The 26,509-nt window shown below is 32.1% G+C and overlaps 1 protein-coding gene across 1 annotated transcript; it reads right to left on the bottom strand.

Annotated features, from left to right (window-relative positions):
* Window positions 1-13,209: 13,209 nt before the first annotated feature.
* On the bottom strand, window positions 13,210-15,000 carry LOC120144105. The gene is made up of 3 exons (XM_039158257.1): window positions 14,961-15,000; window positions 14,168-14,567; window positions 13,210-14,077 (listed from the first exon to the last, which is right to left on the bottom strand). The coding sequence occupies exons 1-3, from the start codon at window positions 14,998-15,000 to the stop codon at window positions 13,210-13,212; spliced, it is 1,308 nt and encodes a 435-aa protein (XP_039014188.1).
* Between the last annotated feature and the right edge of the window lie 11,509 nt (window positions 15,001-26,509).

Here is a 26,509-nt window from a genome sequence, read left to right as displayed (position 1 = left end):
GATTAGTGTTTGTTTCCTCTTTCTTAACCCTTGGCTGGGTTATTGTAACACTTTTCGATGAATCCTTGTTGTAAGAATTTGCATTGTTGACTTCATTCTCTTTTTTCCGGTACATAGGTCTTTTGGAACTAGACCCCTCATTTGATTCAATTTTGCCACTTTTCAAGACATTTTCAATGAGTTCTCCAGAAATGACCAAATCTGCAAAATTTCTGGTTGCATTCCCCATTAAATGATTTAAATAAGGAGCTTTCAATGTATGGACAAATATTACTGTGGCCTCTTTTTCTGACAAAGGTGGTTGAACTTGGGCTGCCGTGTCACGCCATCTCTGGGCATACTGTCTGAATGTTTCATTATTCTTTTTCTCCAAGTTTTGGAGAGTCCATCTATCAGGGACCATGTCTGTTACGTGGCGGTACTGCTCTAAAAATGCTTTAGCCAGATCTTTCCAGGGTCTAATGTTGGCTTTGGTCAATTGAGTATACCATTTTAAAGCTGGTCCTGTCAAACTATCCTGAAAGCAATGAATTAACAATTTCTCGTCTTTCACATATCCTGCCATTCTGCGACAAAACATAGTAATGTGGGATGAAGGGCATGTAGTACCGTCATATTTATCAAATTCGGGAGCTTTGAACTTGATGGGGAGGATTAGGTCTGGAACCAAACTCAACTCACTAGCGTCAAACCCATAAAATGATTCAGTTATTTCCATGGATTTCATTCGTTCTTCTAAGCTCTTGATCTGTCTGGTCAATTCTTCATTTACTTTTTCTTTCTCATTCAGCTCATTCAAATCTGGGATTAAATGCTCAGTATTAAGATCCCCTGTTTTCACATCTGATATAAGCGGATTTTTGCTTGAAGATGCAGGATCCACTTGTCTATTTTCATGTGGTTTGGCTTCTTGAAATGCTGATATACGAGCATTGATTTGTATAGATGTAGTACCAGAGTGATAAATTGGTTCTGGTGGAAAACCTAGAGGATACATAGGTTCTTGGTCGAAAGATACAGGATTTTCATGCATTTTTCCAATGATAGCCTGCCTTTTAAACATGTCCTCTATTTTCTGCATCATGTTGTCTTGTGAATTTGCAATACTGTCTTCAATTTTTTCCAGCTTCATTCTCATTTCTGCTTGTTCTTTATTATGCTGTTCCTCAATACGTTGTATTTTATCCTCCATAATTCTCTTAGGAGCTTGTCTAGTACCGTAGTGATGTTGTATTTCTCTTTTGGCCAGAATAACTTCGATTGAAAAATCTTTTAATATTATTTTTTCAGATTTTAATTCATAATTTTATTTTAATAAATAAAAAATATTCATAAAGAAAATTATGAAATGAATGATGAATGTATGCAAAATGTATGTATGCAAAAAGGTATTGATCCAAAAAAGTTAACTGCCATAGAACAACTTTGATCGGCATACAAAAGTTTCTTTATAATAATTCATAACTACAGATAAGGCGTAGCTTTCCTATTAAGCTCTATAATTTCTTTAATTAATCATGACACCTTCTTTCCGCACTTAGAAACTGGATCAACGTGATGCTCAACTATTTTGGCTTCAACAGCTAGTTCCCCAACATATCTAGCAACTTCGCTCATTTGTACCATGGCCTCGAACACCATATTACTTCTTTCTTCACTTCTTTCAACATAGAAATCAGTTGACTTTTGCCATTGTTCATTTGTTCCTTCAAGAGTTTGCTCTAACTCAGTGATTCTGACTTGACAATTGTGCAGAATTTTTTCAAGATCTCTAATGCGTCTTCGTAGTGAATCACTTTCCTCATTACTTTCTTTGAGATTATTAGGTCCTAGACGAACCTTTTCTTGAAATAATGACTCTTCAAGTTGCAAAATGTAAGCGTTAAACTCTGAGTTTTTGTTTCTAGATTGATCCAGATCTTCTTCAAGTTTTGTTCGGGCTTCTTGCGTTCTTTGATTAAGCTTTTGGATTTGAACATTCTTGTTTCTGTATCTTTACATCCAATTACTAGCCACTTCTTGCTCCACCTCAAGTTTGGTGTTGAAATTCTTTCTTTCCAGCTCTCATTTTTCTTTTTCAATATTGAATTCTTCAATCTTTTGGCCCCTGACTTCAAGTTCAACAATCAGCTGGTTCATTTCAGATTCAAATCCCTGGAACATGATATTTTTCTCACCTTCAAATTTATCAAAGATGTCATTCTTCATTTCTTCTAAATCTTTGGCTCGATCCCTTTCTCTTTGCATTTCATTCATGATCTCGCGGTGTTCAGCCTTGTGTTTTATAATTCGCTCTCTTCTGTCAACCTCAAAATCTTCCATTTTTTGCTTTCCTTTCTCAAGGCTTTTGAGTAGACGGCTATTCTTTCCTTTCAGATCTTCAACTCGACTTTTCTCGATGTTCAATTCTCTGGTCATCTGTACCGTCGATTGGCTTGGTCCTGATGCTTTCCGGGATTTATATAACTTTTGGTAATTTTTCTTTAATGCTCTAAATTCACCATCAACTTTTTCTTTGTTTTCTCTCAACATTGCACATTGTGATGAATGAAAGTCAATATCAACACCAACATAGCTTTATCTCGTCTCATTTGCTCTAATTCTCTTGACCATCCTTCTTTTTCTGCTTCAAACTCAGCTCTCAGGATTTCAATCTCTGATGGAACCACCTTAATGCGATCTTCCATAGAGATATCCTCATTTTGATCTGGTAGAGGAATATTTTCATTTTTCCTGACATATCTCCATTCCTCATAATCAGGAGTTAGCATTTCTTTTGCTGCTTTAGCTCGGATACAAAAAGTTGTTTTCCAAGCTGTAACGGCTTCCATGATATTTCTTTTATAATTTTTGCTGTGGAATGCGAACTCAGATGAATGTAATCCAGCGGTGACAGGTACAAATTGACGACCTTCATATTGTCTTATGACCAGAAGTGGTGCATGTCCAATTCCTCCCCATAATCCGAGCAGCATTATCCAATTGTAATCTCCACATTTGTAAAAGAATTCCCTTTGGATTTGCCACGGGGCTCGCCAAACAATGTCATTGCTTTGCAGATTTTGAAAGGCATTAATCCACATATCTTTCTTAATTTCTTTCGGCCATTCCTGCTCCAGAAATTCTTTTAATGGTGAATAATCCGTATTAAAGCGTCGGTATGAAACCTTTTCTGTCCTCCAGAAATGGCTACGGATCCAAACATATAACAACTGGGTACACCCTGAGAATCGTCCACCTCCTAGCTTTCTACAAGCATTTAACGATCTGAAAGTCTCTGCTAGGATTGCAGAAGCAGGATTAATCTTTTTCGGTAGCTGTTCAAACAAATCTACCACTGCCGCTTCAACATATCCTAATACTTTTGGGAAGATGACCATACCATACATACCCAGAGCAAATAGATCGAATCGTACTTTAGTATCTGGATGACTCTGAATAAGTTCTTTAATGTTGGTCCAAGCAATGCCTTCGCTTTCACCTTTTTGTTTTGTACGGGATGCTACCCATTCTTCTCGTACCCCGGCAATCTTTGCTAATTTAACTCGAAAGGGTTGAGTTTTAATTGACTTTGAATAGATTCGATTCTCCAAAGCCCCTTCTATATGTAGCAAAGTTGTGTACTCTTCAATAGTAGGGACCAAGTCCTCCTTATTGAGAGTGAAGAAAATGTATCATGGATTCCAGAATTGAATTAGGGCTCTGAGTAATTCATCATCAACTTCGACATAGAGCAAATATGGGATGTCTCCGTAAGTTTGATAAAACTGCAATTTTTTGTTTGAATCCCAACTTTCCCAAATACTTCGCAAATCTTGCATATCATTTCTTTTTAGCGAAACTGGAGCATAACTGACCAAGTCAGATACATAATCATCCTGCAAACTGTCTCCTTCTTGTCTTTGTAAGTCCTCAGCCCACTGTCTTACTTCTGAGTTTAGAATTACTTGATTTGAACACTTTTTATCCATAGATGAAGGCTTTCCAATGAGACAATTAACACTAGGATCAATTCCTTTTATCCTGTATGATGCTATGCAAACAGAAAAAAATAAAGAACACACAAAAAGAAATGAATTAGTTTACATAATAAAGAAATTTAATAATAACATTTACCTAAATATTTTTATTTAAACATGCTTTTAAATAATTTAAATTTACATGTAATTTAATCAGTAAAGAAAATAAATAAATTAACAGGAAAGTTAGAATTCATTTCTCCTGTGTGTACACCTATTTTGGACAAAATTTCGGCATGGCTTCGGATCGGAAGAGTTTCTAGGGCTTATTATATGCAGGGTTTCAGATATAAGAATAAAGGTACCCGAATTGTCCTTGTTAGTGCCCCTTGGGCTACTAACCCTCAATCCTAGTCCATCACAGACTAAAATGGATCGAGTTCAATTCGAGGGGATACATTTCTCTATGCCTGACACGGAGAATAAATTCTCACGAAGACATAAAGCATATGAACCCCGAAAGTTACTTGCTAGGTCTGACACGGAGAATAAATTCTCACGAAGACGTCGCTTTCACTCCCACTTAAAAGGGACAAACTCAATTATAGAGCTTTATGTTATGCAATGCAAGTGTTGTGTGTGAGGAGAAATGTTCAAACCTCTGATAGAAAAAAAAATAATGAAATAAAATATTTGCAAATAAAAATGAAATATTAATAAGAAAATATATAAATACTATGAAAATAATATGTATATATAAAAGAATTATAAATTAAATATATGAAATTTTAATTTATAATTAATAGAGACAATTTATAATTGATTTTAAAAGTTTGACCGGTCCCCAGCGGAGTCGCCAAGCTGTCGTAACCGATTTTCGTCCGGGTACGAAATATTTATTTGGTGGAAAAATTGATATGAATAAATGGTTTTTGAAAATAATTTGGGAGTCGCCATCGACCTTTTGGGTCAGGTAGGTCGAATACCTAAAAAATATTTTTTATAAAAGAGTTTTAAGAAAACATCAATTAAAAAAAATGAACTGATCTGCGTTTATAACAAAAAATTTGTTCTTTTTAATAATAAAGAGGGATTCGTGGTCGGTTACGTTTAGGGAAGGATTAGCACCCCTACAACGCCTAAAATTGGTACTTTTTAATTATAAATTGTCTTTATTATTAAAATTTAAAAAATTCAAAATATATTTAATTTATAATCCTATTATTTCAAAATTTATATAAAAAATATTTATTTATTTAAAAATATCGGAAAAAGACTTCTAGGTGCCTTAAGACAGTTCTTTTCTTTGATATTAATAAATATTAATTTAAATAAAATTAAATAATAATTGTTATAATATTTAATTTTAAAATACCAGAATAAGACATCCAGTTGTATTAAGACTGCCCTTTTCTTCGATAAAAAATATTAAAATAATTTATTAAAAAATATGAATTATTATTTATTATATATATTTATGACTACATAATAATAATAAAAATATTTAAATATATAAACAAGTAAAATTAAAACAATAAAAATACAACTAGAACGATATATTTAAAAGCAGTAAAATAAATGAAAACATTTAAAATAAATGACTAAATTATAGTAACATTAAAATTAAAAAAACCTAATTCATAATTAATCAAAATTATAGGGATTAAACATGCTATTTATTTATTTTATTAATTTAGTGACTAAAATAAAACTATATAAAATTCGTATATTAGAATAAAAGAAATTAAAACATACTATTCAGATTAAAATATTAATTATTAAAATTATAGGACTAAATTTGTTATTTATCCTAAATATATTATTTTAATAAAAAGGGCTAAAATAAATAAAATAAAAATTTAGAGATCAAATTAAAAGGATTATAAATTTGATTTAGTGACTAAAATGTAAAGTTTATAAACTAGTATGACTGCGGAAAGGATTTAACTATTAATAATTACACGAATAGCCCTCCCCGAAACGACGTCGTTCGGGAAGGGCTATTTAAAGCCGAAACACGCTGGCCCTTCGGGCCATATTTCATTTCTTTCATTTTTATTTCTCTCTCTAACTGAGAGAAATAAAACGCTCTCCCCTCTCTCTAGCTTCCCTCATCGGAGGGAAGCCGGTCACCGGACGGCAACCGTCTGCCGCCGTGACCCTCACCGCCGGCCACCGCATAAGGTGGCCGGAAAATTTTATTTTTACACCATTAGATAGATCGGACCGTCCTAAGGACGGTTTCGGTGCTCTTTTCTCCTAAATAGCTCCTGATCGGAGCGAATCTAAAGAAGTACCTTCGGTTTCCAAAGGTTTTGGTGATGTTTGAAGGGGTCCGGTGGCTTCCTCGGTAAGCTCCTTTCTTTTCTTTTCCTTTATGTTTTGGTTTTTGCTGGTTGTGGGATGTTGCTCTCTGTTTTCTGTCTCTCTCTGTCTCTGTTGTGGTCCTTCTTTTTTTTCTCCTTTTTTTTTTCTTCTTTGCAGGTTGGGTGATGGCTTTATAGCCATCACCGGCGCTCGTCTCGGACCGGTTCGAAGGATAGAGTTCGGTGAGTCACCGGACTTCCAGTGGTGACTCACCATTTGGGAAAGACGTGTGCGGCTACGGCCGACCTTCTGGAGCCTTCGGTGAGACGTGGCAGCGGTGGAGATGGCGGGAGCAGCTGCGGCGGCCGCGTGGCCCTAGGGTTAGGATACCCTAGGGTTTCCTTGTTGGGACCATCTGGGCCGTTGGATCAAAACTAGATCCAACGGCTTTGATGCTGACGGCTGGGGCAAGAGATGATATAAACCCTAAATTGGGTTTAGGGTTTCTTGTGGGCTTCTGGATTTGGGCCGGTTACTGTTGGATTTGGGCTTGTAATAATATTTAATAATAATATTAATAATAAATAATAATATTAATAATAATAATTATAATAATAATAATTATAATAATAATAATAATAATAATATAAATAATATTTAAATGAAAAAAAATGAGTATCTTCACACATTATTTAAATATAAATTTTTAAGTGTTTACATATAATCTTTTAAACATATACTTATTAAGTGATTGAAGACCAAGTTAATATACGTGTATTAATTTAGCTGATGCTCGTACTCATGCAACGCACATGTTTATTTTTCTTGACAAAATTTATATTCCCCCCTATTTTGGCCCCTTTCTACCTTTCTTTCATTTTGGCCTAAAATTTTGGCCTAAAATGTAACTAGGCTCTTACAACCATATCGTCATGTAAGTAGGAGACAACCTATAGGAGACACAACCCATAAGGCGTGTCTCTAAAGACATGTCTAATATGAGGTGCCTTTACTTAATTGGCACAAAAGAAATATCAATCTAGGAAATAATACGAAACAAGTGTTAATTTCACAAATAAGTTTTATCATGGTGATATTTCGATATACATCATGCGGCTGATATAGGACAAAAAATAAAAATAAGAAAATATGTCAGAAATATGAGCGTTTAATATTAAATAGTTGAGAGTCTTTGAATAAATTTTACCTTATATTCACTTTAAATTAATAAAAAAACATACGTCTGGCACATGATAAGAAATAAAAATTTGTCGAGAAAATATAAAACAATTACTGGTTTCTAAATTAAACAGGTTTGTTAAAAAATTAAATAGGTTTTAAAGATTTTAGTATCAATCGCCATATATTGTGGTTTATGGACCCCAAGAAAAGGATACGCCTTAGGGCATGTTCCTTCCTTTACGCATATAAATGAAAACTGAATCTGCACAAGAAACATGAAAACAGGTTGAAGTATTTCACAGGCTCTATACACACATTCAAAGATAAAAGTTGAGTCTGATGGTGGGGTTTGGAGAAGAGATTTTACAACATCGAACTTGAGTAAGAACAATAAAAACAAACAAACTCAAATTGTAATATTATTATACTTGCGTAGATAATCTTTGAAAATGGTCAGTTTTATATCAGTTAAAATCTTTAGATAGACCTCTGTGCTTACCAAAGTATTTAAAGAATTCATATCCTCCAAGTATAGGTCTTCGAGCTAACTACAACTCTAATAGGTCCATGTGACATATCAGAATGAAATTTAAGATCTAATTATCAAATCTATTTAGCTTGTTAACCTACAAACAATCATAATTATTCTACACTTGACACCACCAATTAAGGATCATTATAAATACCCTTTAATTAAAACTGAGAAGGAGGCCGAACCTTATCTAAACATAATCTCCTTTCTCTTCTTTATGATCAGCCTTTTTTTTCATAGAAAAATATATGCTAATAATTGTTCTCTCTTCAATTGCGATTCTCCATCCAAACTTAAAAGAATAAATTGTCAATGATTAACGAGATAAATTTATTCCCAGCCGCAAACATAATTCTAGTTCGGCCCACAATTTTAAAGTTGTATATTTCTTTATTTTATTTATTGCATCAACGCGTATATAGAAATGGTCAAGTTAAAGCTGTGTATTCTCACTTAAAAGCCAAACCTTTGAGTACCTAATCCACAAAGGAAACAACAACAAGAAATAAATGGGAAAAGCAAACGGAATCCAACAATCTAATTCTTAACAACAATACCTAAAACCCCAGGGAAAAGTTGTTTAATTTATTGATTTAGCAAATAACTTAATTACAACATATTTGCTGTTTTGTCTGTTTGTAATTTTCTTGCCATGTTCATTGCAATGATTGTTGTTGTTGGAACGTATAGGTAAAGAGAGGGAGCACATGCGTAGCTTCCAAATTTTACTGATTGCCTTTGCATGCGGCTTGCAGCATGCATGGTTTGGTTTTATTACAATTGTTGGAAAGGTAGACAGGAAAATCCAAGAAGCAATTACAAAAACAACTTGTCCAAAAGCCAGCTAATGGATTTATAATAAATCTTTAGAGGGAATGAATCTATACTTGTTTAATTACAGTATTGTGTCAGGCATGTTGCAACTTGGATTCAAGGGATTATTAATTATATTCAACACCCAAACCAGCCAGCAGTTTTTTTCTCTAAAAACCAACTGCAACATATATATAAATGAAGGGGAGACTTTTCAAATAACTGGGAAAATTATATTAATTTTTTTAATAGTCTGGAGTTATTAATTTATTATAAGGTTGTATCTGTTCATAATATTTCTTAACTATTAACAACGCACATACATCCTACAGACATCGCTTTTATCTAGTCATACACAACAAAATGATAAAGAAAAACTGTCAACATCTCCAAATTGGCACTTAGTTTATAATATGAGAGTATTAAACCTGTAATGACGTTTCTAAGATTTAGGGCAAATGAATAGGATCAATTCCCTGAAACAAAAGGGGGTCATTTTATGTATTCAAACTCTCAGTTGTACTTCCAGTCCTCTGACTATTATAAGAAGACATAATATTTTTATTTATACTATTAACATTGCAATAATTGATAATCTTTTCATCATTTATAGTGCGCTAAGTGAAGTTATTATTATATACATTGATTTTAAAAATTGTTGTTAGTTTGCAAAAATCGTATAAAATTTTCAAGGTCAGCCATTGATCAGCAATATATTAATGTATTTGGTAAAACTGTTAATTAAATTAAGGGATAGATTATTAATTAAGAGGCATGTGCAGCTTTTAGTTTTTCCAAACTAATTGTTAGCTTCTGGGAAATTGTTGACACTTCCATAATAAACAAATTAAAGATAACATTAACAACCTAATCACTTGTGGGAAATGACACTTAAAATTTGGATATCTATATATTAAATAAGTATATTAGCATTCACAGACTATAAAATTTAACCTCCATAAAAAATTTTTAAGAGGTAAAAGACACGAATCTTACATAAAAAAAAAGGAATGAAACTTATAAGCGGTGGAACTACAAAATTTAGTAGACATGTGTTTTAAGATAAAATAAATAATTATAACGATAACTCACGACGATGACATCACAAAATTGTATGAGCCCCCTCCAAAATGATCATATTTGACTTAGGCCTACAAATGACAGTTGTCCTACCAAAATGGTCATATTTCACTTGGGCCCTTTCCTGCCATAACCTAACCCATCAAAGCAAGCTTGCATTATATACATACTTTCGGTCCATTTTCATACTCTTTTTTCGCTTTTCGAATCATTGATGTGTTTTAGGAGGTAAAGTTGGTTTACGTCAAGGAACATGTGTCTTGTGATTTTTCAAGCAAATAAACAATGAAGTTTTGGAGTTTAAACACAAATTAAACGTTTCATCTATTAGTTTATAAGTTGGAAAAAAGTGGTCCAAGGGTTGCATAAATTTATAAGTTAGTGTTCTTTAAGTGTGGTCCAAAGGTTCCATCTATTAGTTTAAGTGTGTTTTTGGTATAAATTAAAATTCACACAATATGTAGATGAAATAATAATTTTCTATAATTATATACATATATTCAAAAAGTCTATAGGGTAAATTACACAAATGGTCCCCTAACTATAGGATATACTTTGTTGAGTCCTCCGAATATTAAAAGTTACAAAATGATCCCCGACTATAGGGAATTACTTTGTTGAGTGCCTCGACTATTAAAAGTTACAAAATGATCATCTGACTATTCATTATGTTCCAATCTCGTCCTTTTTCGTTTAAAAATTAACGACAGTCTAAGCTGGATGTTAACCTACTGACCGAGACATGATAAAATTTGATCTCATAATCTCAAACGATTATTATATCTCAGTTAGCATGTTAACATCAAACTCAGATAACCATTAATTTTTTAATGGAAAAGGACGGATTTATAACATAACGAATAGTCGAGTGACCATTTTGTAACTTTAAATAGTCTAGAAAATCAACAAAGCAATTGTGTACTTTACCCAAGTTTATATCGATAAAAAAAATCAAAATATTGCAAACTTTAATATTCGTATTTATATATATTGGTCTGATGAGTTGTTTCAACTAAATAATAAATAATAATGTAGGGTAACATAACATTATTGACCATGATTTGATCACAGAAGTGTTGTGAGCATATTTATTTGGGGTGGTGTGATGCTCTTAATTCATGTGACAAACATGTCTTAATTTATTAGTTAAAAATATTATGCTAATGAGATTTTAGCAAAGTTGATAAAAGCTGGTACTTTGGATTCTTAGATTTCAAGTTGGATTATTTTTCAGTGTAAATCATATATGCGTTAATCAGTACTTACAAATATAAAGTTTGAATTGAAAAAATGATTTGAGATTTTATTCAAACTAATTCTTTGTCTAAATTATTTTTAAATATCAGATAAAACTTTTAATTTAATTGAATGAGTTGATCCATAAACAAAACAATTACAGTGGAAATAATCAATGTTAATTGAACTTAATTAGTTTATTGAAGTAGCAAACTAGAACCTTCAATTTCCAAAGAAGCAAGCCAAGCCTTGAAGAATGACCATATAGAAATCAACTTTATTTTTATTAATTTCATAAATCTTTAGTATTTGTTTAAAACCTTTCTCAGCCATTGATGATGTCTACATCCAATAATGTAGTTATTCGAACTTGAAATCTTTAGGGAGAACAATATTCTCTTCTATCATTGAGTCAATTCAATAGGCGCAATAGTTAAATTGCAGCTCAATTTTTCAATAATCAGTTAGTTTAGTGAGATAAGATAATAAATCTTTTAAGTAGGATCAGATGTTCAAATAATGATATTGTAAATAGGCAAATTGAACTGTGAGGATCGTTCTTATAATGAATCACTGTAAGATCTAGTTCAAATTAATTAATTAATATATCAAATATCGATGGTTTATAAAAAAAAATAGCAGATTAATTTACTTAATGCATTTGATTAGTCGAACCATTTTACTTTAATAATTAATCAACGTTGTCATAATTAAGAGTCGTGTTGGGTTTCTTAGTTTACTAATATAATATAAGGTATCTAATAAAGGTATTTCAATTTTTATTTATTTGTTGGGTTTAGTGGGTTGGTGAGGGCGTAGGAAATGGCCGTTTAGTGGGATGGTTATGTTGAAAAATCAAAGATTAATGTCACAATAATCAAAGCCATATTATCAATATTCAATGCAATACATATATAAATACGTGCCGAATAAAGCCAAATGATAATAACCAATAAATAATTTTGAGTCCGACAAATAATGTTTTGTTCGGATTTTGGAGTTCTACAATAAAAATCAACTAATGCGGTTTCAGTTCTCAAAATTATCGATCTCTAATTAAACATGTCAGCTTCATTAAAATTTTAGAGGTAACACAACTATATTAAATACACTTCGAACTTGTATTATGATCCTCAAAATATGTACAAATGTGAATGCCTTCATCTTTGTTATCGATCAATTTTCGTCTAATTTTTTGATGTTTTTTATAAGTCGCGACATAAAGATTCGACCACCAGTTAAAGCATCTGACACCTTCTCAAGTAATAAGTTGCACAAACAATACCAATATGCTTCACTTGTACCAGTTACAATACAGCCATCGACCGAAAGATTTAACTGGAGCAGTTGTATACTTCCCACGTGAAAGAATGAACACGAATAAAGGTGTGTTAAGTCCGTTTATGTTTACAAACAAACTTGTTTATCAACTCGTTCGTTTCAGTTCATAAACAAACTAGTTTAATGACTTGTTTGCTTTTTACTTTTTTACATTTTAAAAATCGGTGAATGTAGGGACTAACTTGAACAAATGGTAAAATTTAGAGTTTAAAGATTGTATTTTTGTTGTTCATGTGGATGTTTTATAAGATTTATTTAGTTGATTTTGTTTAATTTTAAAATATATAAATGAATATGTTCGCGAATGTTAAGAGAACATATTATTTAACATATAAATGGAAACTAAATGAACATATAAACAAATGCTAAATGAACATGTTCACGAATGTTAAACGAGCATGTTTGCGAACACTAAACGAAAGAACACCTTCAAAAATAAATAAACGGGCATGACCCCGAACATTGACACCTTTAAAAACAAACAAACACGAACACATCATTATTCATTCAAGCTCGGTTCATTTACATACTATAGAAAATATCTTAATTATGTGTTTAGTTTACGTTTATGGTTATAAACCTTCGTTGTAATTTTAAATATTTTCATTTTTTAAGTAAAATCAACTACTATTTACATAAAAAAGGATCTTTTTATTGGATAATTCAAAATTTTATTACCCAAAGTAAAGTTTAAATACAACCAATCAACCAATCAAAAGTCACAAAATCAAAAGAAATCGACCTATACAAAAAGATTGGTTAGACTATACCACAAACATCACAAAGCTTAAGATTAGTACTATCTAGTCTATTAATATTAGTACCCCTTAGACTGATCCCAACAACATCTTTAACTTCCTTGAACAAGCATTCCACCGTTCTATGACGTCCTAAGAAGATTCTTTGATTTCTTTCCTGCCAGATGAAGTAAAGAAATGCACTCCAAGAAATTTTCAAAATGGTGGTAAGGAGTGACATCCCTTTCCATGAAGAAGTTGCGCTTGAAACCATTTCGACCCATGTCATGGAAGATGAATTCATCCCATTAAGCTTTAGAATAGCATTCCAGAGAGCTGCTTCCAGTGGGCATTGCGTGAAGAGATGGTCCATTGACTCCATATTAGTGCTGCAGTTTACATAGTGGAGATCAGTGCAAATTCCCATTTTATTGAGTCGGTCTCTAGTTGGCAACCGGTTGAGAATTATCATCCAGGCAATCAAACTTAACTTTGGAATATGTAATGAGAACCAAATTAATTTGTGCCAAGTTACTTTCTGTTCTTTGAATCGGATCAAGTCCCATATATCCCTTGTTTGCACAGGATTGGCTGAAATAATTGGTGAAGCTTCTGTCTGCAATTTCAATAGTCTTCTTATACTCCAACTAACATTTACACCAGCTTGGAACTGCCAAAATTCGTGTTCCTTGAATAAATAAGCTTTAAGCCAAGCTACCCATAGAGAACCATTGCCCGCAAGAATTTTCCGAATGAAACTCAGCAGGCATGCTCTATTCCAAGTTCTAATATTTTTCAGTCCTAATCCTCCTTCGGATTTAGGAAGGGTAATTTTCCCCCAGCTAATTCTTGCACCAGCAGCAGATTTATCTGCTTCTTTCCAGAAAAACCTGGAGCAGATTTATTCCACCTTTTTAAGGATTGAGGCTGGCAGAACAAGTTGCTTGCACCAGTAATTGCAAACATTAAATAAAACATACTTAATGAGTTCTAATCGCCCTGCGTAACTGATATTTCTCCCGGACCAGATGTGAAGCTTACGTTTGATGTTATCAATAAGAGTTTGGCAATCCTTCTCGGTTAGCTTGCGGGTAACTAAGGGAATTCCAAGATAGCGAACAGGTAAATTTCCGACTTGAAACCCTGTGATGAGTTTTACATTCTCAATTGTTCTAGCATGAATACCCGCAGAAAAAATCTCACATTTAGATGAATTCAACTTGAGTCCAGAGACTTCATAGAAATGATCAAGGATACTAAGAACTCCAACCACTGATTCAATATTTCCTTTGCAAAATATTAGAAGGTCGTCGGCAAAGGATAGATGAGCAAGACCTATTTTCCTACTTTTTGGATGAAATCCAAATATACCTCTTTCGGCTGACAAGTTAAGTATTCTTGTAATTATCAATTCGAGATAGTCAAAGGTTATTCTAGGAAAAGTCTTTCTCCTAGGTGTGCCATTAAAATTGATTTACAAAAAGCCTTTGACTCTGTGAACTGGGTTTTTTTATGGTTGTGCTGGAGGCCATGGGTCTTCCTGATAAGTTTTGTGGATGGATTCAGACATGTGTTACCTCCCCTAAATATTTAGTTTCATTGAATGGAAGTCTGGTAGGTTTCTTTAATGGTGCTAGAGAGGTTAGGCAGGGGGATCCTTTATCCCCTTACCTTTTTTGTTTTGGCTATGAATATTCTCTCCTACTTACTAGATGTTGCTGCCAATAATGGTATTTTTAAGTATCATCCCAAATGCAAGCGGATTTCTCTCACCCATCTTTGCTTTGCTGATGACCTGTTGGTGTTCTGCCATGGATCCCTTGATGCTGTGCTGGGTGTATTGAGCACTTTATAGAGGTCTTCTATGATCTTTCTGGCCCTAGACTAAATGACATGAAGACTGAGATTTATGTTTGTGGTGTATCTGTCCATGTCCTTGAGCAGATTCATTCTGGCACTGGTTTCAAAGTTGGGAAACTCCTTGTCCGGTATCTTGGTATACCTTTGGTAACTAGGAAACTCACAGGGAAAGACTGTTCTGCTTTGGTGGTTAAAATTAAAGAGAAACTTAGCAAATGGTCAAGTAAAAAACTGAGTTTTGGAGGCAGACTACAGCTCATTAAAGCTGTGTTGTTTAGTATCTTTAGCTATTGGAGCAGACAATTTATCCTGCCTAAAGGGGTGATCAGGGATATTGAGAAACTTTGTATGAGATTCTTTTGGAAAGGCGGTGACACCCCTGCTAGGGGTGCTTGGGTTAGTTGGAGACAGATTTGTTCCTTGAAATCTGAGGGAGACCTGGGGTTAAGGAGCTTGTTGGATTAGAGCAAAGCCTGATGTTTGCTACTCATAAAGAAAATTTTAGCAGAGGAAGGCTCACTCTGGATTGCTTGGATTAATGTGTACTGTTTTAGATCTGCTGACTTTTGGAATGTAGAAAACAAGCTTAATTTTAGCTGGATTCTGGCTAAACTGCTTAAGCTAAGAAGTGATGCTTGGAGACTGTTTTGCTCTAGCAGCAACTGGTCTCAAGTTAAGGTTAGTTGGATATGGGACAATATTCGAAGTAGGCTTGAGAATGTTAACTGGCATCGTCTTGTATGGTCTCCAGGCCATGTTCCTAAATTTTCTTTAATCTCTTGGATGTTAATTTTGGACAGATTGCCTACAAAAGATAGGCTAGCAAGATTTGGTTTGGCTACGGATATGGCGTGTGGGCTATGTAATTCTGGTACTGAATCTCGTAATCACATTTTTTTAGTGTGTTTTTGCGAAGAGCATTTGGCGTGCTATTCTTCTCTTCTGTGGCATTGCCCAGGAGTTCATATGCTGGAGTGATCACCTCCAGTGGTTGATACAGAGTCTCAAAGGTAAGTCTCTTCTGGTTCACCTTCTCAAGCTAGCTTGGACTGGATTCATTTATTACACTTGGGAGGAACGAAATCATAGGTTTTTTAGAGGTATGGCTCGTTCGATTGATACTATTGTAAGTAGGGTTAAGGATGTTGTGAGATTTAAATTGTATGGATCTCATATGAACATATTAGATGCTGTAAATATGCAATTATGTGTTACTTGGGGATTGATATAATTGTATATATTGTATAGGGGTATACGTTGCACAGCAGCTTGTCTGCTCCTTTTTGGATGAATGAATTTTACTTATCCAAAAAAAAAAGGATTGTGATTATAGTTGTAATTTTATTTTTTGAAGTTGTTATTATACTTGTGATTTACTTATAACTGAAATAAATACATTTTGACGAAAATAACATATTTTTGGGCTAAAGTTGTAACTATTTGGCTATATATTCATATTTTAGTGCACAAGAAACATCAAACCCTACAAACAAATGCAACATCAATTCCATACAAAACTACTTATATAAATAAACCAAACTACCAACCAATGATGGAACCAACAGATAATAATACTGTCGTCTTTCTTGCGCTCCCTTTAGCCATCTTTTAAATGTTTAAATTAAATTTTGAAATTGATGTTTCGGAATGGGTTCCACCTTAATGTAAATGCAATCCCCCTTCCTCCGATTGGGAGAGTTACATATGAAATATATTTAATAAATAATGATAATGATCAATTAAATTTATGGTGTAATCATAAAGAAACATGTTTCAGTTCAAATTTATTATGGGGTTATTTTAATTCAGGTTAGATATATTACTAGTACCGTTCCATAAATAAAAGTAATTACAAAATTTTTAATTTTATGGAATATGTTGGATTTCTAATTATAAATAAAAGTTTTAACAGAATAAATAAACGTAAAACTATCCATTTATTAAAAAAAATTAGATTAAAATTCAATTCATTTACTAAGTATAGTCTACTATTTTATAATAAAAAAATTATTAAATAAAATTTAATTCTAATCCGACTTTAAGTTTTAGCCAATTTTATTTTTAAAACAAAATTCTTTAAAGACCTGACTATAATATAGTTTTATTATTATTTGAAAGTATAGCAATAAGTGTTTGTGCAATAATGATGTACATTATATTTTTAATGTGGAAATTTAAATTTAAACTTTGGATATGATATTATTTATAAAACAAAAATCATTCATAAACTTGAAATATAAAACATAAAATGAATATGAAAGATAAAAGATAGTAGGAAGTACGAAAGGATTAGAATTATAAGGTAAGTTATATACATGCAAAAAGAAAAGTAATGAGTAAAAACAATGATTACGTCCACTTACATCAAAAGGAAATTTTACTGAAATTTGAAGTAAATTATTTTAGAAGCATCGATATTTTAATATATATTTGGATAATAACAGAATAAAACATTATAATTTTTAATACCAAATTGCCGATTTACCATGAGAAAGAAAATGTAAAATAAAGAACAAAATTAAGTCTGCTAGGGATGCGTGTAATTAATATCTAACTTGAAGTTAAATAAAGAACGAATTAAGTGATCTCGGTAATAAAAAATAGTATATATTCTAAATATTCTCAATCATTTGACATATTACTTTTTAACCTAAAGGTGATTTAATAGTATATAATATGGCAATTAATTAAATTTACATAAACTATAAATTTACATAACTGTTGTTATGTAAATTTAATTAATTGTCGTATGCCGATTTGTCATATTACTTTTTAATCGAAAGGTGATTTATAAGTAATATATATTCTAAATATTCTCAACCATTTAACAATTAAAATTCAATTATCTTTGCGGTCTCTGGTGCTTATACCTAAGACCTCTAAAGATAACAACAATCCATTTAACTATTAAAATAACTTGGTTCGTACTACTAATATATTAAATTAAATTCGATAATTGATGTTTATTTGCATTTTTTAATGAAATGTTTAGTTCTCTGATTAACATTGTTTTTGTATATTTTTAATCTTTACTTATTTCTCATTTTCTCATTAAATTAGAAATTTGACCTTATCGGAAAGAGTTAAATTTAATTTGGATAAATTATATGATTGATCACTTTTATTTGAGTTTTATAAATTTTTATTCACTGAATTCAAAAAACATAATATTTGATCACTTTCATTTCTTTTTAATTAAGAGGTGGATACTTACTTTTTCGACTTTCAAATATTTAGTTACTGAAATTTTAACTGTCGTTAAACCATTAATGGATTGATAACTTAGCAAAATAATTAAAAAAACTAAAAAAATATGTCATTTCCACGTGAATTATATGTCCATTCTATAAAGTATCTTTTACATAAACATGTTTAAAACCTTAACAGACTCCATCAGAGCATACATATATAATGACTTAGTTACATGCCAACATACTAAATTATATGACAAGATATACTTTACAAAATATTTCTGATCTGAACTTTGCGCGGAGATATGTTGCTTTAGGGATCCGAAGCTTGATCTTCTGACTTATCCACACCTACGTGTAAGACACTTACACGCTAAGTCATAGACTTAGTGAGACATGTAAATACATAAAATAAACTAACAAATGCATGAACATCATATGTAATACACATTATACTTATATACCAATTGAACTCATCACTAACATGTTTATCTTTACTTATTTCCTTGTCATTAATTCACTTCCATCATATGAGCATATATTGAACATAAACGTATAATGTAATCTCAACCACAACAATACATGAATAATTGCTATGATTATATCCTACATAACCATATAACATCTCATATCACCATTACACATATGCACTTGTTACCATTATTATCATATGATTCTAACTTATCACTTATACATATCATATATCACATATACCATTTCACGAAAAACACACATATCATTATATCAAATTATGTTTTCTTTTCAAAGCCCATGCACACTATTGAGAACTTAAGGTATGTGAGTACATAGAGGTTGTGCACAATGCTGTCACCACAGCTCGTATAAATCCCACTAGGAGCGCATAGAATTTGTCCCGAATGACCACTTAGATGTCCCGAAGGACCACATATAACACATATGTTCCTAAGGACTACTATGTCCCGAAGGACCGCGTAGACCCTCGACTCTTGGCATGCCAAATATACCTATAGCTCTCATAACACATGACATAGGCATTATATTTTACCTCATTACACATTAACATATTGATATCACATAGTTCTTTCACATAGTTCTTTATCACATTTCATATAATCACATAGTCACGTAGTTTACTTTCACGTAGCATTTTTCCATGAAATCCACATTATTCATCCTTTTCACACATGGTCACATCACATAGTTCTTCATCCCATTTCATATAGTTCACATATATATTTACCTCATATGCATATAACATATTATTTCTTATCTTTTAACTTATATTACATATGCATGTAATCTTATGACTTATTATCAATATCTCATAGATCATTATCATACAACACATTTTCGTACATACATTTTCTCATACAATCCCTTCATTCAATTATAACAACTAATCTATCTTATTATACTAACATGTATTCATATCATCCATTTCACATACATAACATATCATATAGCATTCTAATAGAAACACATATGAGTCATATTATTTTCACATATATTTTATCCTATATCTCATGATCACATGACCTATTGTCATAAATACAGGCATTTACATAGTTCCCCCATAAAGATGCATTCAACAATTAGACATATGCATTTACTCATATACCATACATCTAACACCATATCACTACATGTTTATGCTTTAGTACTTATATCATATAATATCGGAATTAGACTCATCGCAAGTCTTAATTCCTTAACATAATTTACACTTACTATCATGTACTCACGTGGTCTCAACGAACACTCTTAAGCTCTTATTTTCTTTGTGTATCTTACTCTACCGACATATCCGAACTTTGTTTTCGATCGATGTCTACACAATCATATATTTATTCTATCAGTATCCCATTGATATACTATAATCTATAATTTCATAGACTGAAAGAAAGATTTATTTCATATCCTATTGAAGTGCATCGGTACATTCTACCATGTATCGCTGCATCCCTTAACATGTGCATCGATGCACTACCCATGCATCGATACACAAATCACCTTCGATGTTTTCATTTTAAGGGGGTGCATCGATGCACTACTTATGCATAGATGCACTATTTATGCATTGATGCACTATTTATGCATCGATGCACTATTTATGCATCGATGCACTAATGGCATTCGATGTTCATTTATTTGAGAGTGCATCGAAAATGTCTTGTTTTGACCCTAAATTCTACTTATTAATCCCTCATTATACCTTAAAACTTATCTATACCTATGTAAACCTTCTTATAACATTATAACACTTTACCATCTCTCATAATTCACCATAATTCTTGAATTAAAGAATTTTATCAAATTTTTCATGTGTTCTAAATTCAATTATATCACCTTTAACTTCTCAATTAACCCATTGACAAGTCAAATCCATCATTAGAACTTCAAAAACCTTTCTATAACAAAAGTTCATTTCTAAACTCTTAATAGAAATTCCTTTATAATTCTTTCCTCTTGGTGTTTCACCTAATTATTCCAGCCCAACCTATAAATTCTAGAAATTAACCAATTAAATCAACTTACCTTTGGGAGCTGGAGCCACGAGAGGAAGAAGAAGAAAGAAAGAAGATAAGCTTCTGAAGTTTTTTTCTCTTTCATACGTGTTATCTCCCTAAATAAGGGAGATAAAATATCTTTTAAGCTAAATTACCATAATACCCTTATAATCATCTCATATTTACACTTTTATCTAATAATAAAATACTCATATTTAAATCCTTCAACTTTAAATTTTCCTAAATTAATCCCCAAATTTTAAAAATTCTCATTTTAGTCACTAACCCAGATTTCAAGATGTTACAAATCTCCCCTCCTTTAAAGAAAATTCATCCTCGAATTTTCACTTTACCTTGAAATGAAACAATCCTTTATAATACTCAACAATTCTTATCTTACCCTTACTATTAACCTTATTCTCATATACAGTTCTCCTTCAATACTCAATATATATATATATATATATATATATATATATATATATCTGTCTTACTCATTCTATAAACAACTTTCATATAACTTATTTACTTGGAAACCATATACTATTAATTCTTAACAATTCATTATTTCTTGCTTCTACTCAAATCTTTCAATTATCTCTCTAATTACCATTTACTGAATACTATGTTGATTCCCAAATCTATTAACACCAAACTATTTTACCATGATATCAAAGTTTACCTTCCAACATCTCTGAATCATCGAAATCTTCATCAGTCCTTAAATTATAAACTTGTGCAGTTTGTTGCATATCATGTTGAGTGAATGACTCCGATCGATTTCTTCTACGACATCTACCTTTATTTCCTTGAGGTACTGTAGTAGATCTTTCTCTTTGCATCGTCTCCTCAGTCATAAGTGGACAATCTCGAATAAAATGTCCAACATCCCAACATTTAAAACAAGCTCCGGAGATTACTCTACATACCCCTGTATGATTCTTTCCACAATATGAACATTGCCTGACTTGACTGAGATTTGATCTTCTATCAATAAAAACATCTGATTCCAACATATCATGTGTTGGAGAATCTCATTCTCTATTTTTCTTGGATGGAGAAGAGCTCGACGAAGCACCCATTCTTTTGGACTTCTGAACTTTTTGTTCTTTAAATCTTTCATTATGAGCTCTCTCTAGAGCTTTAGCTCGATTAACCACTTCTTGAAACGATGACAACTTCAAGGCTATCAACAACTCTCTTAGCCTAGGGTGCAAACCCTCCACAAACCAGTCACATACATCCTTCTTAGTCGGAATAATCTCAGCAGCAAAATGACTTAACTTATTAAACTCACATTCATATTCATATATTGTATAATTCATTTGCTTCAAATTCAAAAATTCTTGCTTCATCTGTCTAATATATTGGTCACCAATATACTTACGATTGAATTCTTCCAAGAAGAATAACCAAGTCACTTGATCACTTCTTAATCTCATGGTGACATTAGTCCACCATATTCTGGCTTGACCCTTTAACAGGGAAACTATTCCATCTAATTTTTCCACATAAGAACAGTGGAATCCATCTAACATTATCTTAACATCGTTCAACCAAAGATCCGCTACAACCGGATCTTCCTCAACTTCACCCTTAAACTCAGGTGATCCTAAACCTTTCAATTCTTTAGCTATATTCATTCGAGAAGCTGAGGGCGCAGAGGGTTGAAAACGCGATAAAACAACATTTAACGTCCCGAAAAATATCTATTGATCTCTCACTGGTACTACTGGAGGTGTTCGCTCTTCATCATGCCTGGCCAGGGCAGGTGAATGGCTATAACCCTCAGGTCTATTACTTCTCCTTTCACTGCGAGGACTCTCAAGATCAGACATCTATTACACAACCATATAACTTTATTAGAAAACAATATACTCATAACTCTATCAGATCAGAAACTTTCACTTTATGTTGGCATGTACGCCTTTTCAAAACACTTTTTACTTCGGTTTAAGCTTAGAATCGGCTAAACCTTAGCTCTGATACCATTAAATGTAACACCCCAACCCGTATCCGAGTCCGAGGTGTCACATTGACCATTCAAAGCATGTACTTTTATAAAAAAACATAGAAAATTTAAAACTTATATTCTATAAAATAAATCTTTTACATAAACATGTTTAAAACCTTAACAGACTCCATCAGAGCATACATATATAATGACTTAGTTACATGCCAACATACTAAATTATATGACAAGTCATACTTTACAAAATATTTCTGATCTGAACTTTGAGGGGAAATATGCTGCTTTACGGATCCGAAGCTTGATCTTCTGACTTATCCACACCTACGTGTAAGACACTTACACGCTAAGTCATAAACTTAGTGAGACATGTAAATACATAAAGTAAACTAACAAATGAATGAACATCTTATGTAATACACATTATACTTATATACCTATTGAACTCATCACTAACATGTTTATCTTTACTTATTTCCTTGTCATTAATTCACTTCCATCATATGAGCATATGTTGAACATAAACATATAATGTAATCTCAACCACAACAATACATGAATAATTGCTATGATTATATCCTACATAACCATATAACATCTCATATCACCATTACACATATGCATTTGTTACTATTATTATCATATGATTCTAACTTATCACTTATACATATCACATATCACATATAACATTTCACGAAAAACACACATATCATTATATCAAATTATGTTTTCTTTTCAAAGCCCATGCACACTATTGAGAACTTAAGGTATGTGAATACATAGAGGTTGTGCACAACGCTGTCACCACAACTCGTATAAATCCCACTAGGGGAGCATAGAATTTGTCCCGAAGGACCACTTAGATGTACTGAAGGACCACTTAGATGTCCCGAAGGAACACATATAACATATATGTCCCTAAGGACCACTATGTCCCGAAGGACCGTGTAGACCCTCGACTCTTGGCATGCCAACTATACCTATAGCTCTCATAACACATGACATGGGCATTATCTTTTACCTCATTACATCATACAACATATTTTCGCACATATATTTTCTCATACAATCCCTTCATTCAATTATAACATCTAATCTATCTTATTATACTAACATGTATTCATATCATCCATTTCACACACATAACATATCATATAGAATTCTAATAGAAACACATATGAGTCATATTATTTTCACATATATTTGATCATATATCTCATGATCACATGACCTATTTTCATAAATACATGCATTTACATAGTTCACCCATAAAGACGCATTCAACAATTAGACATATGCATTTACTCATATACCATACATCTAACACCATATCATTACATGTTTATGCTTTAGTACTTATATCATATAATATTGGAATTAGACTCATCGCAAGTCTTAATTCCTTAACATAATGCACACTTACTATCATGTACTTACTTGGTCTCATCGAACACTCTTAAGCTCTTGTTTTCTTTGCTTATCTTACTCTGTCGACCTATCTGAACTTTGATTTCGATCGATGTCTACAAAATCATATATTTATACTATCGATATCCCATTGATATACTATAATCTATAATTTCTTAGACTGAAAGAAAGATTCATTTCATATCATATTGAAGTGCATCGGTACATTCTACCTTATATCGGTGCATCTCTTAACATGTGCATCGATGCACTACCCATGCATCGATACACAAATCACCTTCGATGTTTTCATTTTAAGGGGGTGCATCAATGCACTACTTATGCATCGATGCACTACTTATGCATCGATGCACTAATGCATTCGATGTTCATTTATTTGAGAGTGCATCGATACACATTGAATGTGCATCGATGCACACAACCCAGAACTTACATCTTGAGCACGAAAATGTCTTATTTTGACCCCAAATTCTACTTATTAATCCCGCATTATACCTTAAAACTTATCTATACCTATATAAACCTTCTTATAACACTATAACACTTTATCATCTCTCATAATTCACCATAATTCTTGAATTAAAGAATTTCATCAAATTTTCCATGTGTTCTAAATTCAATTCTATCACCTTTAACTTCTCAATTAACCCATTGACAAGTCAAATTCATCCTTAGAACTTCAAAAACCTTTCTATAACAAAAGTTCATTTCTAAACTCTTAATAGAAATTCCTTTCTAATTCTTTCCTCTTGGTGTTTTAATGTTATATAAGCTTTCTTTAAGCTTATATAACACCTAATTATTCCAACTCAACCCATAAATTCCAGAAATTAACCAATTAAATCAACTTACCTTTGGGAGCTGGAGCCACGAGAGGAATAAGAAGAAAGAAAGAAGATAAGCTTCTGAAGTTTTTTCCTCTTTCACACGTGTTATCTCCCTAAATAAGGGAGATAAAATATCTTTCAAGCTAAATTACCATAATACTCTTATAATCATCTCATATTTACACTTTTATCCAATAATAAAATACTCCTATTTAAATCCTTGAACTTTAAATTTTCTTGAATTGATCCCCAAATTTTAAAAATTCTCATTTTAGTCACTAACCTGGATTTCAGGATGTTACATCATCAGTTCAAACAGTGACGATTTCAGCTCTTTGTCCATAACGATAGATAGTTATTGCACTGCTTGATTCAATAATATTTTTTTCGTCGGCATGTCTTCTTTTTCTTCTTCTTCTTAAAAATGATTTTGGCTTGTAGGGATTTAAAAGGGAGGGTTTCAAAAGGGACTTTATTCTAAGGATTTGAAGAAAATGGCTTGTTAATGACACATTTTTATTTTACGCTTATAATAACTATTTCTCTTTTATTTTTTTTAACTTAATTCATGTATTATCTACATGGAAATTATGTAATTTTAATTTTATATATTTACTATGTCACGTCATCAAACTGTTAAAGGTCTAATAGTAATTAACTTTCAGTGACCACATCTTAATTAAAAGAAAACAAAAATACCAAATATAATGATTCATCTTATAAAGAAGTTTGGGCAAGTTAGGGTTTTAGTCCTCAAATTAATCATGCACACGAATTACTTACACTCCAAATTAAAATTTTCATATTTCTTGCATTCTAGTCCTTAAAATAATTTCAATATTAAACTGTATTAGTTCAAAATTATTCAGAACTTAATCTTAATAATTCAAAATTTAGATTTGAATACTGAAAAGTAAATTTCGATCATCGGATACCGTAAAAGAGGATTTCATGGCTCGATTTCTTCTTCGTTTGTATGAAAAAGTCGAGGGAAATCACAGATTAAATGAACACTGATGATAATTCCGATTACAATAACATTGTAAAAATCAAGTTGTCATTGAAAGAACCCATAACGAAGTCAAGTGACTGTTTCGGCACACCGGTAGCAATATCAAAACCATGTTGAACTTAAGAGTCTCAGCATCACTGTTGGGATGCCTAGCCACAACATCATAACCCGAGAAAGCACATCATATTTCTTGTAAACAATCGTGCTGTTGGATTTAAGTTCTCATGAAATAATTCTTTTGGGATTAAACAATAAAAGGAAAAAAAACATTTTATTATAGAAAAGAAGAAGAACGGAACAGAAGAAGAGGAGTCTTAAATTAATTGAAATTGTGTGTTGACAAAATATTTAATGATATTATTAATTTATGAAAAAAATGAATTATTATATGTTATTGTTATTCATAAAAGGAAAAATGAAAAAGATAAGGAAAGGGGTGAGATACGCACCTCCACACAAAATCTGAACTCATTTATTTATTTAAATTCAACGAATGGAAAATGTAAAAGGAAAAATTAAAGCGAAGGGAAAGAAAGGTCGGAAGGA

The sequence above is a fragment of the Hibiscus syriacus genome, unplaced genomic scaffold (genome assembly GCF_006381635.1).
Source record: "Hibiscus syriacus cultivar Baekdansim isolate YM2019G1 unplaced genomic scaffold, ASM638163v2 tig00110882_pilon, whole genome shotgun sequence".
In the NCBI taxonomy this organism is placed as follows: Eukaryota; Viridiplantae; Streptophyta; class Magnoliopsida; order Malvales; family Malvaceae; genus Hibiscus; species Hibiscus syriacus.
This window is presented reverse-complemented; position numbering and strand designations above follow the sequence as displayed.

What these genes read in the sequence shown, in the direction of transcription:
- LOC120144105 (XM_039158257.1), bottom strand. Translation starts at nt 15,000, where the DNA reads ATGGCAGAACACCAACAGGTCATCAGCAAAGCAAAGATGG. An exon ending in CATCAGCAAAGCAAAGATGG is followed by an intron (nt 14,568 to 14,960) that starts GTGAGAGAAATC and finishes TTAACTTGTCAG; the next exon opens with CCGAAAGAGGTATATTTGGA. An exon ending in GGGCGATTAGAACTCATTAA is followed by an intron (nt 14,078 to 14,167) that starts GTATGTTTTATT and finishes AATCTGCTCCAG; the next exon opens with GTTTTTCTGGAAAGAAGCAG.